The sequence below is a fragment of the Triticum urartu genome, chromosome 7 (assembly GCF_003073215.2).
Source record: "Triticum urartu cultivar G1812 chromosome 7, Tu2.1, whole genome shotgun sequence".
Classification (NCBI taxonomy): domain Eukaryota; kingdom Viridiplantae; phylum Streptophyta; class Magnoliopsida; order Poales; family Poaceae; genus Triticum; species Triticum urartu.
Window position 1 is genome coordinate 41,713,998 of NC_053028.1, and position 18,085 is coordinate 41,732,082.

General features: G+C 45.6%; 1 protein-coding gene across 1 annotated transcript; it reads right to left on the reverse strand.

The window, feature by feature from the left end:
- Positions 1 to 6,108: 6,108 nt before the first annotated feature.
- LOC125518287 (protein FAR1-RELATED SEQUENCE 5-like) lies at positions 6,109 to 9,901 on the reverse strand. Its single transcript, XM_048683177.1, has 6 exons — positions 9,874 to 9,901; positions 9,398 to 9,514; positions 8,419 to 9,131; positions 7,737 to 8,333; positions 7,420 to 7,643; positions 6,109 to 6,838 (listed from the first exon to the last, which is right to left on the reverse strand). Exons 1-6 carry the CDS (start codon positions 9,899 to 9,901, stop codon positions 6,109 to 6,111), a joined length of 2,409 nt encoding a protein of 802 aa, XP_048539134.1.
- Between the last annotated feature and the right edge of the window lie 8,184 nt (positions 9,902 to 18,085).

Consider the following 18,085-nt stretch of genomic DNA (forward strand, 5'->3'; position numbering starts at 1 on the left):
AAACTGCAGGTTAGTTCTGCTTTTTTGCAACACATGAACTGCTAGTCAGTGTTCATCATTCTCTCTCTTACATCCTAGCTATTTGTTTTGTTCTCTCTAGCTGATGGCCAAGCATGCTATAGACTACAGCGTGTTTGGGGGGCCTCAAAACTTTGGAAAGTGGATGGACGTGCACTCAGCTCCGTCTTGCCCTGCCGAGGTAATCAAAAGATCTACATCTATGGTTTGCCGTGGAGTATTTTTTGATGTCGTGCAAGTGATTGCAATACGGGGTGGTCATTGATGCCTCTTTGTTTCGTGTACAGGTGAGGGCACCTGTTGAGCAGCTAATAGGGCAGTTTGCATCTGGAATGACCGGCTTGCTCGAGAAGTTGGTTGAGGGGTGGACGTCCCTCAGTGGCTCTGACAGCGACGCGGTTGCGAGGCAATTCACTTCATTTGTCCCAGAACGTACACACCGGCCAACCGGTTGCCGTGGCCGGTATGACTACAACAGTTCCCAGGAGCCTGCTGACACACAAGATGAACTAGGTGGAGACACTGGTCTCAGCAAGGATGACGACGATGTCATGGATAATGTGCAAGAGGACACCAATGATGATGAACATGCTGAAGTTCGCGCAGGTGGTAACAAGGGCAAGGATGCAACAGATGTCTCCCAACCGGATAAAGTCAAACAACACACGGCTGTGAGAGGCGAGGGGGTTTTGCCATCAAAGAGGGGGATGGCTCCAGAGGGTGTTGGGCAGGGTTCTGCTGGCAAGAGGTCTAGGACCGACCCTGTAGCTGCCAGGAAGAGGTTCGACTTTCATCTTAGTTTTTTGCTTTGTCTATTTCTTCGAACAGACTCATCCTCTTTTTTGCACTTGTGTTCTGTCAAACGCGGCAATGAGTTTGCTAACTGACAATTGCCACCTTTTTTTCCCTCCATCTCATACGTGCAGCGAGCCGACAGCTGGTGGACGAGCAGTTACGAAGAAACAGGCACCAACGCCAACCCGTGTTTCTGCTCAGTTGAACAAAGGTGCCCCCATTGCCGGTGACACCACTTTCACCAGGACATCTCCTCGCACGACGACAACCAACACCGGGGATCCTGTCGTGTTGCCAGACCTGAGGAAGGCAGTCAGGAAGTAGGTTTTTTCATCCGCTTTCATTGACATAGCGCTATATTTTCTTGATTTTCCAATGCATTCATTTAGCTTGTCACATTGTCTTCTGTCATCGCCCCCCCACGTGGCAACCACTGTTTTACCAAATGGTTCTTTCTTTCCTTTCTAAGCGTGTGGCAACTCCTATTTGTTTTTCACATGGCAAGTGGAATGTAGGCCAAATGGTAACTTTAATGTACCTAATGGCAACTGCCATCTTTTTACTGTTGGCTTGTGAGCTCATCCCACGCCTAGGTTTGAAATTGCATTCATGGCAGATCAGACATTTTTATCATTCTTCAAGGTTGCTAACATGGCAACTGCTGCTGGATGGCAACTGCTAATTATGACACATGGCAACTCACGTTCCCCTTACATGGCAACTACCAGCTTTTCCACCTATTTTCCATTTTTTTAAGATTTCTACCAAGGCAAACATAATTTTGTTTCATTTTAAATACCTTTTTCATGTGCTTCATTTTTTTGCAGGGTGAAGAAGAATACTACGCGTGGGTCCAAGCATATCAGTAAGGACCCGCTCGAATGCCTGCATTCAAAGTTGTCAACAGGGGGCAACTCAGATGTACATGAGGCACCAGGGGACAATACTGCTGCTGCACTGTTGACCGCTCCCACCAACTCTGATGCAAGTGGCCGACCATCTCCGCCGGCTGCAGATGTGCAGGCTAGAACAACAGGCATCCGTACATCGGGGAGTGACGAGTCGGTATCTGCCAGGACAGCTGAAATATTGCCAACTCTTCTGGCAATGAAGGATGCTGCTGTGAGCCATGCCACCCCATCAGCAAGCGTTGAAGTGGACGCTCCCGAGACGAACCTAGGCAAGGAAAATTCCTGCTCATCTGACACTGATTCCAAGCGCGTGCGTGGTGGCACTCCTGTGTCCACGACAGAAGCGGTCGAGGTGGCAGTTCACAAGGATATGCCATCTACAGGTGAGAGTCCTAGCACAACAGCTCCAGCTCCTGTCGGTGCAGATACTGCTAAGGCGACTGTTTCGCGTGCTGGTCTACCACCTAGGCGTCGTAGCCCCCATAAGCAACCAATAGACATAGCGAACGCATCGGCTGTAGCCAGGAGCAGGAGAGACGAGTCTGGTTTTGTTCCTGTGTCCACACTATTCCCGCCACCTGCCAATAGCAATGTGACGGAGAAACTGGAAGACCGGAGCACAACTGATGCAGGTGTCAAGCACAACTGATGCAGGTGTCAAGCCGGGCACGAGCGACGCAGGTGAACACCCGGAGCAGACTGCGCCTTTACCCGCAGTGGAAATCCCCAGCATAAATCTGCGCACTTCCAGGCTCCCAGTCAATGTCGGTGTCCCCTACAACCCAAACAAGAAGATTTTCATGAAAGCTGCGGCTGATACCGCTGACAACACGCCCCGCCCTGCAAATAAGGCCGATCATTCCGTAGCGGCCGATTCAGATATGTTTGTTGATCTTTCACCCTTGGATTCTGCCCCGCAAGTCGTTCGTGGTTCGGCCAGTAGGAATGAGAGGCACCCAATGGCCTTTACCCCACCGAGCTTCAGCCTTGGCATCAGTCAAGATCAACCGGTGGTGCAAGATCCTATGCCAGTTGCCTTTGCTTTCCCAGGAGGCATGCCTGCAATGATGGCTCAGCCAATGGTCGAGGGCAGGAAGGCTGTCAAGTTCGCAGAGCCGATTGTGCAAGGTACACTTGCCATGTCCTTATGATTTTTCTTGTATACATCTTTTGTAGTTTGACTTTTGTCCCAAACATATTTTTTCGGGGGTTCTCGCTTGTGATGGCAACTGACATGTGATGACATGGCAACTGGATTTGATGCACCATGTCACCTACATTTTGTTTTGCTGCCATGCTGCATTTGACATTTGGGCAACCACGTGGCAATTGAAGTTGATTCAACATGGCAACTGTAGTTTCTGTCACATGGCAAACACAGTGCATCACACATGGCAACTGATCTGCCACACCATGTCACTTGGATTTTTTGTTTCCATGCTGCATTTTTTCACACGGCAATCACATGGCAAGTGGAGTTGACACAACATGGCAACTGTAGTTGCTGTGACATGGCAACTACAGTCCAACTAGGTGGCAACTACAGTGCAACTATATGGCAATTGTAGTTGCTATGACATGGCCACTGTAGTTAACCACACATGGCAACTGCCCCACTTTTTGTACCCACATCTCACATCATGCACCCTATCTTCTCACAAACCATCTGTTTTTGATTTCCTAGGTATCATAAGCCATTTTTTTATCATTGCAGCCACCCCTGAGGAGATTTCACCGTCACTTGACGAAACTTACAGCATGATTGAGGAGGCAGCATTGCAAAGGAGGTCCTCACGAGGGCAAGGGCAATCAAGTTCCAACGTGGCTGCAGACACGGTATCTGAGGAGACCATTAGGAGTGCCACTCCTGGTTCTGTGAGGCAGCAGAGGGTAGTGCACCCACCTCCCGCGGAAGACTACGAGCCCGAATTCAGGGCCACTAAGGAACAGACCCAGCTGTACGATATCGTCAAGCGGTTTGGAAATGCGAGGTCCAGCGGCAAGCACATGAAGGAGCTGAAAGCGTAAACGACCACACCCCATAATATCTCATTTTGCTTTGCTCCTTTTTTACCATTCACCTCCTTCGTACTTTCTATGCACGATCCGCTTACGTTTTAGTTCTTTCATAATTTTTTTTTACTTAGTAGGCATGATTCTTCCATGTTATATTGTTTTCATACAGCTCATGTTTGGACAGAACCAAAGTCATTCAATGCGGAGCGACGTACATCGACCTGGGTGATCTTGCTGAGTCCGTGAGGCCAAACGGCAAAATGTCGACGAATGTACTTGCATGCGGGATTGACTACATCAACAACCACACCGATGTGTGCGCCGACAAGACAATCATGCATTACAGTGTGGCCTGCAAAATATGGGATGGTGACTTCCACCACAAAATCCCGAGGAAGAACTTTGCCCAACACGGTGATTTCAAGCTCACACTGAAGAAATATGTGAGTACTCCTTCACTGTATGCACTGTTTTTTCACAAGGTGTGCTTTTTTGCCATCATCTGCACTTGTGTTTACGTGGCAGCTGTTTTCATGTGGCAACAGCTGCCGTGCACACTGACTTATTGATTTTTGCATCCCGCGCAAACTATGTGGCAACTTGACAGTAAAATACACGGCATACTTTTGTTCACACATGGACGGCAACTTTCTTTCAACTACCCCCACCCATAACCAGTCATTTTCTACGTGATTCTATTTTTTTGTCCCTCTGCTGTTCTTTACGTGAACTCTGCTTCTCATTTCCTCACTTTTTAAATGCAGGTCATGTTCCCCATGTTCCAGGAGCTTGCACCACATGACCCACACGACAAGTGTGGTCACCACTATGCGATCTGTCTTGACCTAAAGAACCAACGTGTTGAGGTGCTTGATTCAATCCGTTCGAAAGATGATGCAAACCTTACCACGCATGTCGAATTCTTCATTAAGAACCTCAAAGAGACATGGCACTGTCACTACGAACACTCAAAGGTCCAGATCAGGCATTTCCCGACTGAGTATGTGGCGACTGCGAAGCAAGGGAACACGTAATTTCTTCCTTCCTTTTCATCTGCCATTTACATCAATCCAATCCCTGTTTTGTTTGTTAGATCTGAAATTGAAGTCTATCTTTTGTTACGTCTGTCCTCTTTGCGTGGTCACGTGACTCTTTTCCTCGCACATGACGGATTGTGGCTTTCACGCGCTAGAGTACCTTGCAAAGTGGGAAGGAAGAATTGTCCCCGCTATCACAGCTGCAACGGTCGTTGAGCTCCGGAAAATCCACACATGGAACTGGTTGACGAATGAAGATTTCAACAAGCGGTCCGGAGCACGCGAGTTTGTGGAGGAAGCTGTCAAGAAAGTCATCAAGAAGTACAAGTGATCACGTGGCGTTACAGACCGGACGCATACCTTACATTCTGTTGCCGAGGAATGTAAGGTATTATCTCCTTGTTTCTCGTTGAAAACTATGTTTTGTGTGCTATGTTGTGACTACAACCCCGCGTAGGCTACTATGTAGTGGTAGTGTGTGAGCGACATTTGAAATAGTTTCTGTAATACGTGTGGACGTGAACCTATTTTAGGCATTACTATTACAATGGTTTCATCGTTTCTAGCACCGGTTTGATGCTTTGAACGTGTCTACGATGTTTTAGAAAAGATGGCAAATGTAGTTCATCAGACATGGATAGTGAAAGTCATGGTCGTTTTACATTTTTGGCTGTTTTTCTTCTTCATTTTCACCGCTAACTGCACCGGCTAGCATGGGTAGGTTGATCATGCAGCCACAACGTTTTGCTGAGGTTTATGCACGTTACGCTGTTTCCAACTTGTTTCCCATACATTGCACACAACACACTACGTGTCCGTAAACTGCGTCGTATTGTCATGGGAATATATGCCATGCAGAGTCATCAGGAATACCATGGCATATTTTCAGTACAGCTAACATGGCAGATACAATACAAACAACATGGCAGCTCCAGCATAATTAACATGGCAGATACAGCACAACTAAGATGGCAGATCCAGTACAACTAAAATGGCAGATCCACTACAACTATCATGGCATATTCAGTATAAAATAGCATGGCATATTTAGTATAAAATAGCATGGCATATTTAGTATAAAATAGCATGGCATATTTAGTATAAAATAGCATGGCAGACTAACTACACATAACATGGCAGATTAACTACACATAACATGGCAGATTAAGTACCCATAACATGGCAACTGCATTTATCCATTCAATGAATTTTCCTTCCACTTCTGATGCCCCTCAAGAGTCATTCTCCCAATTTTTTTTAATAAATTCTCATCATCTAGGGTACAAAACAAAATGTCCACAAGGACCATGCCACATCGCCCCAATTTTTGCTCATGGATTGCCCGCCCCTTTCTTCGTTTTCTTGTGTTTTGCTTGGATCTCCAATCCCGACTTGTACCTTATCTCTCTTGGATGACCCTTTGTGATGGAAGGGGGTGGGTTCCTGACCTGGGTCTGTGTGCTTGCTGTTCCAGATCCTATCTCCGAGTTTTCAGACGATGGCCCCATGGATGAAGGCACGCTTGATGTGCAGGGGAACCGGTGTAAGGCTTCCTCGGCTTTCCTCTTCTTGATCTCATCAAGCTCTCTTTTCAGTGCCTTCCTGTGTTTTTCTGCGACTCTCGCTGTCTCATCACTCTTGCACGCTTCATCAATTAGCTCCGCATAGTTCTTTGTCTGCACAATGTGCCTCACGGCTTCCATGGTTGACTCTGGTCTCTCGTCATGCACAGCCAGAACTGCGTGTGTTGTCTGCGGCGCCAACGCGTCGTCAGCGTCCCAAGTCCATCGTCGCCTTATGAAATGGCGGGGCATCCGTGTCACAGCGTTCATGTCCATTACTTTTAGTATGTGACAGCACACAATGCCGTCCCGTTCGAACTTGCAGCATTGGCAGTAGAACTCGCCTTCGCCTATCAAGGCTGTGACGAAGTAGTTCCTTCCTTTGTCCAGGTCTTCAGGTTCTGAATCTGACATGCCCAAAATAGAACAGACCTTGAACGTACGTTCGTCCACCTGGAAAGCCGTGAACATGCTGGCACGCTTTATTTCTTCCTGGAATCTGCAAATTTTGTGTGTTTTCTATTAAACTATCGCGCACTCTTTTTTCTTGCACCCCCTTATGTTGTCATGGAAATAGAAATACATTTTGTTTGAACATGGCAAACATAATTCATTGAACAAGGCAACTATAGTACGTTGAACATGGCAAATGCAGTACGCTATACATGGCAAATGCAGTACACTAGACATGGCAACTGTAGTACATTTTCAACGTGACATCGTCATTTTTCCACAACAGCATTCCCCAATGGAAGCACATTGCATAAAACATGGTAACTGCCCTTTTATTTAAACATGGCATCTACAGTTGAGTAAACATGGCAACTGCATTTCAACAAACATGGCAGATGCATCTTATTAAACATGGCAACTGCATTTTACTAAACACGGCAACTACAGTTGAGTGAACATGGCAACTGCATTTTAGCAAACATGGCAGACTAACTACACATAACATGGCAGACTAACTACACATAACATAACATTTCAACAAAATCATGGCAACTGCATTGCACTCTATAAGGCACATACTGACTTGGTGCTTTTTCTGCAAATAAGACTGTAACGCAACTGACTTACTTGTTAAAGATCTTGTTGGTGTATATCTTGCTCATTTGCCTCTCCATCGGTAAGTATGTTAGCAATTTTGGCTGCTTTAGCGCGGTGTTCGCTTCTTGTTGTAGCTCAGATCCCAGAATTTTTTGTTGCAAAGCTGTGTACTGCTTGGCAAACTGTAGCAATGAGTTGTCAGGGCTGACGTACCGCTTCAAAACAGCATTGAACCCCTCGCTGCGCTGTGTAGTCTGCAAAAAGGGGAAGAAGCACTGCATGAAGTAGGCCGGCACCCAGTACATTCGCTTCTCCCACAGGCTAACAAGAGTCTCGTTGTCTTGGACTTGATGTGTTTCAGTCATGGCCATCCAGCTCTTTTCAAACTCCTCCACCATCAAGCTGTGGTCCACGCACAGCTCGAATTCCTTGTGCAGATCTGGACGGTCAGCAAAGAACGGTCCTAGCGTCTTCTCAGCCTTTCTTATAATGTGCCACCTGCAGTGCCTGTGCACTGCCAACGGAAAGACCTGCTCTATGCCTGCACGCATGCTGAAATCCTGGTCCGTTATTATGTTCATCGGAGCAAGACCATCCATGCACTCCAAGAAGGTCTTGAACAGCCAAATGTACCCATCCGTGTCTTCGTTCCGGACGAGCCCGCAGCCGAACTGCAACGACTGATTGTGGTTATTTATTCCTATGAACGGAGCGCATGGCATCTTGTACATATTGGTGAGGTACGTCGCGTCGAATGAAATGCAATCTCGGAAATGTTTGTAGGCTCTCCTTGCAGCACCATCCACCCAATACATGTTCCTGACACGGTCCTCATCGTCCAACCTTATCCTGTAGAAGAAATCTGGATCTTCCTTGGCTTTCTCATCGAAGTAGGTAATTGTGGCCTCTATGTCTGCCAACTTGCTCTCTCTACGGTACCTGGCCTGTAGGTTTGTGACGTCAGCCGGTATGTATGGCATGCTACTCAGAGTCCCCCTTTTTGCTGTGGATGAGAGACAGTATCTGTACCATTCTTGATGGACCGACGTTACAATCATGTAGTAGCTTTATGAATTGCCTTTCGATGGGGGTGAACCCTCTGTGGGTGGTCAGAAATTTCACCAGGTCGAACTTCTTTATGAGTTGGTGGTTGTGCTCGTCAAAATATTCATTGACCACCCACTGTGCTCCATCTACGTTTAGCTTACACCGGACAGGGCACTCATTCTTGAGAATGATACCTCTCTTTCGTTCTGGAATGACAGGCGCAGCACCTTTCCCCTTCTTGTTCCTTCGTGCCTTGTGGCACCTCATCTCACCTCTGCTGTACTCGTTAGTTTTCTTAATTTTCCTATGGTACTCAGTGTTGACCGCAAATCCATGGAAATTTGCATATGTCTGGTAGTATTCCTTTGCTGCTTTGAACGATTCAAATCTCTGCCCAATGTACGGTGGCTGAGGTACCATGATCTCTGATTGCCCACCATCTTCATCCCCTTGTGCGTCATTGTCAGTTTCATCATTCACTTCAGTATCGGCGGTAGTCCCATCTACCCGAGTGTTGCCAGTGCTTGTGTTCAAAGGGGTGCTTGCCGGCATTGCTGGAATGATTGCCATTCCCGACTCTGACTCGAAATTGTTTGCGGCATGATTGTCTGCTGGCTGGTGGAACGCGTCTTCCGTGCGCTCAGAGCTCCCCGCAGTAGATGTTCCTGCGCCGTTGTGCATTGTAGTTGTAGGTTCTGTAATAGGAAAAAACAGGTACGAGAGTAAGATTTTTGTGTTGGATAACATGTGTATCGCAACGGATCACACCATCTTCGAGTGATTTGGCATGACATCATTTCAGACAGCAAGCAGTGAGTCTGTGCATGGACATTTATGGCAGCTGCAGCTGTCCAGTCATGGCAGCTACTGTTCAACAAACATGGCAACCATTGTTTTGCCTACAAATAACTACAAATAGCAAATGTAGCGCTGTTTTTTGTGGTTCAGATTTTTCCCTTACCTTGTTGTGCTGTATTTGACCATCTTGTGTGGTCTGTGACACCATAATGACGTGCTCCACCTGCAATTTGTGAAGCTTGCCAGGAGATGTTTGCCGGGTCACCGCCATCGTAATAACCTGTAAGCATAGTAGTGGTTGGTCAATTCGTGGCAAATGCAGTTCGTGCTAGCACGGCAACTGCAGTTGCCCCTTATGTGGCAACTGCAGTTTTGCTTGCATGGCAATTGAGGTTGCATCGGTATGGCAACCACAGTTGTTCCTACATGGCAATTGCAGTTGCCATGACATGGCAACTGCAGCTGTTCCTCCATGGCAACTGCAGTGTGCCGGGATGGCAACAACAGTTGTCCACGGACGACAAGTGTAGTTTTTAATCCATGGCAATTGTAGATGTCCAGTCATGGCAATTTGTAGTTGTCAACTATGCTCCTTGTGCTAATTGAGCATCCGCAACTTCACTATTTTTATGGACTCACCTGTGTATGACGTCGATGGCAGGTACATGGGTGCTGCCTGATGCCACGTGCTGCATGAAGGCTCTGCATTTTTCACCCGTGATAACTCGTGAGTCCTTTTGCCATCTTTTTTTCATGTTCATTTTTCATGTCCACAGCAGTATGTGCTCTTTTTTCGTTTTGCATTACCTTGATTAGCCATACTAGCTAGTTGAAGTTGGCTGCCCGTACATTTGTCAGCGTTAGCGCCTTGTGACTGAACTTGCCACGGGCCCCCCCTAAGAGTGTTCTGGTCATAAGAACCTGCAAAAAAATGACAGTGCATGACATAAGTAGAATGTCATCTTCATCATCGCGAAGATGGCAACTGTTCTCTTCTTTGTTTAGCACACATCATACCTACACCTGCATACTGTTCTAGTAGTGGCAGCAACGGCCCCGCAGATATGAGCTGACTGTACTCCGATGCATCCAAAGGGGGCGTTTCTGGCCTTTGAGAACCCCAAGCATCAGCGCCATCTTCGTGATTCATTCTTTTCGTGTCTCGCTTCTTTCCGATGTGTTCTCAATCACTGGATGAACAAGAAGGCATCAACAATCCACAAGAATGGTATTCTTGTGCTGCTTGCACATAGAAGATAGGGATGGCAAGCAACAGGTCAAAATAGGTGGCAGCTACTGACAACGAAAGGTGGCAACTGTAGTTATACACAAGTGGCAATTAATTTCTTCCACCCCCTTCATTCCAAAAATTGTCCTTCCTGCCCTTTTTTAGGGATTCCTACTCATCCATTCCATACCCAACTACTTTGCGTCAACTAAACCATGAACTTAAGTTAATCTCAAACGTAGTACATGGCAGATCTGGTGTATTCTGCCTGGCAATTTGCGAATATGCACTGAACCACGCAGTGTTCTACCCCCTATAGCATGGACCAGTACAAGATCGGGAGATTTTCAGCCTTAAGAATGAGAAGGATGAGATCGGGATATGTTCACCTGGTTTTAGATGATCGTCTCCAGAGCGGGGGGGGGGGGGGGGGGGGGTGGGGGGGGGGGGGGGCTGGGGTGTGGTTTGCGGTGGGAGCGCCCTATGGATCTGCCCTGGTTGCCATGGCAACCAGAGATGGCCGGTGATGGAGGTCGGGGTTCGACAGGCGGGGGACGAGGGTGGCAGACGAGAGAGGGGACGGATCAGAGGCCGGGAACGGCTGGGTCGTGCGGGCAGCGGGTCGTCTGGCCCGGACGAGGCAGTGCGGGCGGGGTTGCCACACACCGGACATGCGGGCCGCGCTTTTGTACACGCGGACGGGGTTGTGCGGGCCGGTTCCCGTCCATGCCACACGAGGCGTGCGGGCGGGTTCCCGTCCACGCCACACGTGTGGCAGTTAGCATGACCCATATTTTATGAAACTAAACTAAAGTCTATAGTCGATTCATTTGATTGGAAAATAACTGATGCAATCTGCTATGGCGAGTCGGGTGGAGCATGAGTGCCATGCTCATGCTTGTGTTTGCTGACTTTGGTCGTCATCTGTCCGAACAACTTAATGGCCTTCCGACATTGTCACTTCTCAGATTGATCTTGCTGTATTGGACTCGTCGATATCGCCAAGCCAGGCCCGTCTTGTAAGAACATGTTAATTCTGTGTCAATGGCAAGAGGACAACCTGGTTTAAAATCGCAATAAGGACTTGTTTTAGACAGTGCCACTGACTCGCTAGTATTCTGCCGGGTGGACTCGTTGGAAACCTTGCCGCAGACTCAGGGTGATTTAGTGTGTTCATCAACTTCTTGTCCATGCGAGATCGATCGCAGTGGTTTCTCAAACTCATCTGAGACTATTGTTTTGAAGTATCTATGCCGACGTTCCAAGGGTTGCCGCCATGCCAAGATCCCCTCAATAGACATTTTTCATGGCTGTTGCTGCTACACGCGTGCTTCTGCAGTTGTTTGGAAGCCACCATGGTTATCATCTGAGCGTAGCAGCAAGACGGCTTTTCTGGGAGTCTGGGACAGAGATATTTTTTCTCGAGGCGAAGGTGGATCCGTGGATATCGTACGATTTTGATTCGCTGGGCGTCGTATAATTTCGATTCAATGAACCTCTAGACGTGTATTCTTTTGTACGCTTGGCCTCCGGATATGCATCGTTTGGAGTCCGCATCCTTCTCAACTACGTGTACGTGTAGTTACCGGAAAGCAATCAGTTGTATAGTAATCTTTCCTAAAACAATATTGAATAGTTTCCAAGTCCATGTGCTCTTCTAGACCGTATTGCATAAGAATCGATCTACCCATCATTTTTTCCTTTTGCAAGGATTCTAATTGTTGGTACTGCTTAGGAATCGATTTCTTCCAATCATTATTTTCGTTTTGCAAGGATTCTGATCGTATTTAGATTGGTTCTTTTATTTTCTTTTTTCTTTGCTATAGCGTGGGTGTTTTTGAGAGGATTTTTTAATTTCTATACAATGCATGTGTACGTACGTGCATGACTTGGTCTCGTAGGCCATCACATCCGGGTTATAGCGTAACTTTTCTGTTGCTATTTTTTTGTCGGTCTCAATGGACTAATGCATGTTTCCGTTCAAGTAGCTTTTGCTTATATGCATATAGCGTGTCAACTTGAAAGTTCAATACTATTGCCACAGATATATTAAGATGTTACGTAAAAACATTTAAATCTCAGCCGTTATTATTCTAATCAAATGGTGTAAAAAATATTAGCATATGTGGATGAACGTGATGACTTGTTTGACTCTTGTAATATATATATAATAGATGAGCATACGGTACACTTTCCGAAGAAACAACCTCAAGTCCACAGTATCAACTCTGTTGGAAAAATTCCATCGACTATATTTGGAAGTTTTGAATTTCCTCTTCTTACTGTCAAAAATAAATATGATATACTTATTATTGGGGATGTGCATATCCCCGTTGAGGTAACCTAGTGTTATTCGAAATTTCTCTGGTTCCATGTTAATCGGAATGAGTTTGTTAACAAGACTTGATCAACCTTGTTAGTGGATTCTTTTTGATGAGCATGAGATGGATGAAACTAGAAGCACAACCTTCTGTACCCTCTTTATACTTTCTGTTATTTAGTTGAAATAAAGTAAAAAGGGTATTTTTCTGTCTGTTTCCTGATTTATTCGTGCAATATAAAAATATCTCGAAAATAAAAGTCCGCAGGATGACATGCCAATTTAATATGATTTTTCGGGAATATTTGAGGATTTATGGTGCAAAAATCACCGCGGGGGGAGCTGCCACCTGCCCACGACGGTGGAGGGCGCGCCCTACCCCCCTGGGTGCCCCCTACCTCGTGGGCCCATGGTGGCCCTCCTCCACTTATTCCTGCACTCATCCTCTTCTTCTTCCTCCCACAAACACGAAAAACCAACTCAAGCACGAGTTCCAGCCCTCTTTGCTGTGATTTTTGATCTCCTTGCTCAAAGCACCTCTCGCAAAACTGCTTGGGGAGATTGTTCCTTGGTATGTGACTCCTCCATTGGTATAATTATTTTTTGTTCTAGTGCTTTATTCATTGCAAATTTGTGCTGAATAGGTGACCATGTTCTTGAGCTTGCATGTCAAATTTATATGGTTCCAAGTAGTTCTAATGCTTGATATAGGTTCTATGCACTTGTAGGAGTAGTTGCTATCAGTTTTATTGAAGTTGGTTCACTTTTGTTTGAAGTTACTAAAAATTTGAGAATATTTCAGAAAATAATGAAGAGACTTTTGAGGGGCTCATCGAGCCGAAGCTCAAAGGAGAAACAAAATGAAGAAGCACAGAAGCCCAAATATAATTTGCCTCGTACTGCGGAGGTCCGGCCGTGTGAATGGCCTTCCGATAATTTCTTGAGACAGGCCGGGATTTATGAGGATTTCTATTCATTGATTGAGAATGCTGGCCTCACCGACTTCGTCCGCGACCAACGTCCTCAGCATCTCTTACTCACAAATACTTTTGTGCAAAACTTCTACTTTTTCCCTAAGGAATCACCTCCTTCAGTAGAGTTTCATTTATATGATGTTGTTAAGAAGATGCCATTGTCTGAATTTTGCGAAGTCTGCAACATACCCCCTGAGGGTATCTTAGAGGAACCACACAGTAAAGAGGTGGAAGCGTTTATTAACACTATCTCTGTGGGAGAAACTAGGAAGGTTTCTGATGAAAGAATCACTAGCATACATTTTCCTGTATTACGCTATTTTGCCTTATTTGCTAGTCGTTGCTTGATTGGTCGTGGGAACTGTGGGAACCTTAGTGTTCCTGATATTATTATTTTGTTCCATGGTTTATACCGCGATAACACTGTTAGCATGGGCGGAATTATTGCTAGACGGTTAAGTATGAACCGTACTAAGGGTCCCATCTTTGGAGGCATTTATGCTTCACGCCTCGCTGTACATTTTAACATAGCTATTAGGCTTCATGAGAAAGAAGAAAAATTGTTGCCTAGTGCTTATCTAGACTATAAGAGTATGCTAGCGCATGATTTTATTGTTAAAGGCAGGGAAGGAGAGCTCAAATATAAATTATTCTTTCATAAACATCACCCTGAAACTATTACCTTGCCTGCTCCTTCTTTGTTTAATTTTGTAGGACCCTATCTCGTTACGTGGGCTGCCATCCAAGCTTACAAGAATCCTGCACCAGCCCCGGAACCGGAACCACAAGAGGAGCCTCCACGACAGTCTGTTTATTCTTGGGATCCAGAGATGGCTGTCAGCCAGTGGCAGTCAGAGTCTTCTTCATCACAGTATGATCCCAACTATTCTTCGTCGCAGTACGACCCCAGCTACATCTATGGGTATCCGCCAGGCTATCCCTGGCAATAAACCAACTTAGGCCAAATGCCTAAGCTTGGGGGAGTACGTATTTCTCACCGACATTATATTTATGTTCACACACACTCATTGCTAGATGTCGGTGCTCATACTCTTTCACTGTAATATCCATGCTAGTTTATTTTGTTTTTTCCCGCTTTCTTCTTGTGTGTTTGTTAAACTTTAAGAAAACCAAAAAAATAGTAGTAGTTTACTTTTCTGCTGTAGTAATAATTAAAAAATAAAAACCCAAAAATATTTCCCGTTCTTCTTTTGCTTGTTGGGAGCTTTCCCGTGTAAATAGTTTTTATTTCTTTGGGGGTCGATAGGAGAAGACCATGATTAAATTGTTGAAGTGGCTCTTATATGCATTATTGTTGATTTAATCCATAGCCCATATTGCCTTGTCTTCTCCTGTTTATTGAATGCTCGCAGATTCCAGCTTAGTCCAATGCACGTGCACTTTTATAATTATTCACATCGTTCGGTCGTGCAAGTGAAAGGCAATTATGATGATATATGATGGACTGGCTGAGATGAGAAAAGCTGGTATGAACTCGACCTCTTTTGTTTTTGTAAATATGATGAGTTCATCATTCTTGATTCAGCTTATTATGAATAAACATGTTTGCAATGACAATTATAGATCGTAGTTACTTCTGCCATGCTTGATTAGCTATGAGTTATAATGTTTTACCTTGCGTGCCAACATGCTATTGAGATGGTTATGATGTGGTATGATGGGATGGTTATGATGTGGTATGATTTAAGTGACTTGACTTGGCACATGTTCACGCATGTAGTTGAAATAAATCAACATAGCCTTCACGATATTTATGTTCATGGTGGATTATATCCTACTCATGCTTGCATCCAATGTTTATTAATTTTAATGCATGTACATGGCTGTTGTCGCTCTCTAGTTGGTCGCTTCCCAGTCTCTTGCTAGCCTTCACTTGTACTAAGCGGGAATACTGCTTGTGCATCCAATCCTATAAACCCCAAAGTTATTCCATATGAGTCCACCATACCTACCTATATGCGGTATCTACCTGCCGTTCCAAGTAAATTTGTATGTGCCAAACTCTAAACCTTCAAATAAACATTCTGTTTTGTATGCTCGAATAGCTCATGTATCAACTATGGCTGTCCTTATCTTCCATGTTAGGCGGGTTATTCTGAAGAGGAGTGGACTCCGCTCCTCACTCACGAGAAAATGGCTGGTCACCGGGATGCCCAGTCCCATGCTTTATGCAAACTAAATCAAAACTAATTGCAAACAAAACTCCCCCTGGGACCTGATGTTTGTTGGAGGCACTCGTTGTTTCGAGCAAGCCATGGATTGATGCTTGTTGGTGGAGGGGGAGTATAAACTTTACCATTCTGTTTGGGAACCGCCTATAATGTGCGTGACATGGAAGATATCACCATCTCTTAGTTGCTATGTTGACAATGAAAGTATACCGCTCAAAATATTATCTATCTCTATTTCAAAACCGAGCTCTGGCACCACTACAAATCCCTGCTTCCCTCTACGAAGGGCCTATTTATTTACTTTTATGTTGAGTCATCATCCTCTTATTAAAAAGCACTAGCTGGAGAGCGCAGCTGTCATTTGCATTCATCAATGTTAATTTATATTGGGTGTGACTATGATTGGATCTCTTTTACCATGAATTACAATGTCTAGTCAGTCATTGATCTTTAAAGGTGCTCTCCATTTATGTTTTGCGGTCTCAGAAAGGGCTAGCAAGATACCATCTTGTTATATCTGAAGGAAATATGCCCTAGAGGCAATAATAAAGTTATTAATTATTTCCTTATATCATGATAAATGTTTATTATTCATGCTAGAATTGTATTAACCGGAAACATAATACATGTGTGAATACATAAACAAACAGAGTGTCACTAGTATGCCTCTACTTGACTAGCTCGTTAATCAAAGATGGTTATGTTTCCTAACCATGAACAAAGAGTTGTTATTTGATTAACGGGATCACATCATTAGGTGAATGATCTGATTGACATGACCCATTCCATTAGCTAGCACCCGATCGTTTAGTATGTTGCTATTGCTTTCTTCATGACTTATACATGTTCCTATGACTATGAGATTATGCAACTCCCGTTTACCGGAGGAACACTTTGTGTGCTACCAAACGTCACAATGTAACTGGGTGATTATAAAGGTGCTCTACAGGTGTCTCCAAAGGTACATGTTGGGTTGGCGTATTTCGAGATTAGGATTTGTCACTCCGATTGTCGGAGAGGTATCTCTGGGCCCTCTCGGTAATGCACATCACATAAGCCTTGCAAGCATTGCAACTAATGAGTTAGTTGTGAGATGATGTATTACGGAACGAGTAAAGAGACTTGCCGGTAACGAGATTGAACTAGGTATTGGATACCGACGATCGAATCTCGGGCAAGTAACATACCGATGACAAAGGGAACAACATATGTTGTTATGCGGTCTGACCGATAAAGATCGTCGTAGAATATGTAGGAACCAATCTGAGCATCTAGGTTCCGCTATTGGTTATTGACCGGAGATGTGTCTCGGTCATGTCTACATTGTTCTCGAACCGTAGGGTCCGCACGCTTAACGTTACGATGACAGTTTCATTATGGGTTTATGTATTTTGATGTACCAAAGGTTGTTCGGAGTCCCGGATGTGATCATGGACATGACGAGGAGTCTCGAAATGGTCGAGACATAAAGATTGATATATTGGAAGCCTATATTTGGATATCGGAATCGTTCCGGGTGAAATCGGGATTTTACCGGAGTACCGGGGGGTTACCGGAACCCCCTGGGGGGTTATTGGGCCTACATGGGCCTTAAGGGAGAAGAGGAAAGGAGGCAAGAGGTGGCCGCGCGCCCCTCCCCTTCCTAGTCCGAATAGGACAAGGGAAGGGGGGCGGCGCCCCCCTTTCCTTTCCCTCTTCTTCCTCTTTCCCCCTTCTCATTCTCCAACTAGGAAAGAAGGTAGTCCTACTCCCGATGGGAGTAGGACTACCCCTTGGCGCGCCCTCCTTGGCTGGCCGCCCCCTCCCCTTGGCTCCTTTATATACGGGGGCAGGGGGGCACCCTAGAACACACAAGTTGATTTTCGTGATCGTTCCTTAGCCGTGTGCGGTGCCCCCTCCACCATATTCCACCTCGATCATATTGTAGCGGTGCTTAGGCGAAGCCCTGCGACGGTTGAACATCAAGATCGTTACCACGCCGTCGTGCTGACGGAACTCCTCCCCGAAGATTTGCTGGATCGGAGCCCGGGGAGCGTCATCGAGCTGAACGTGTGCCAAGAACTCGGAGGTGCCGGAGTAACGGTGCTTGGATCGGTTGGACCGGGAAGACGTACGACTACTTCCTCTATGTTGCGTC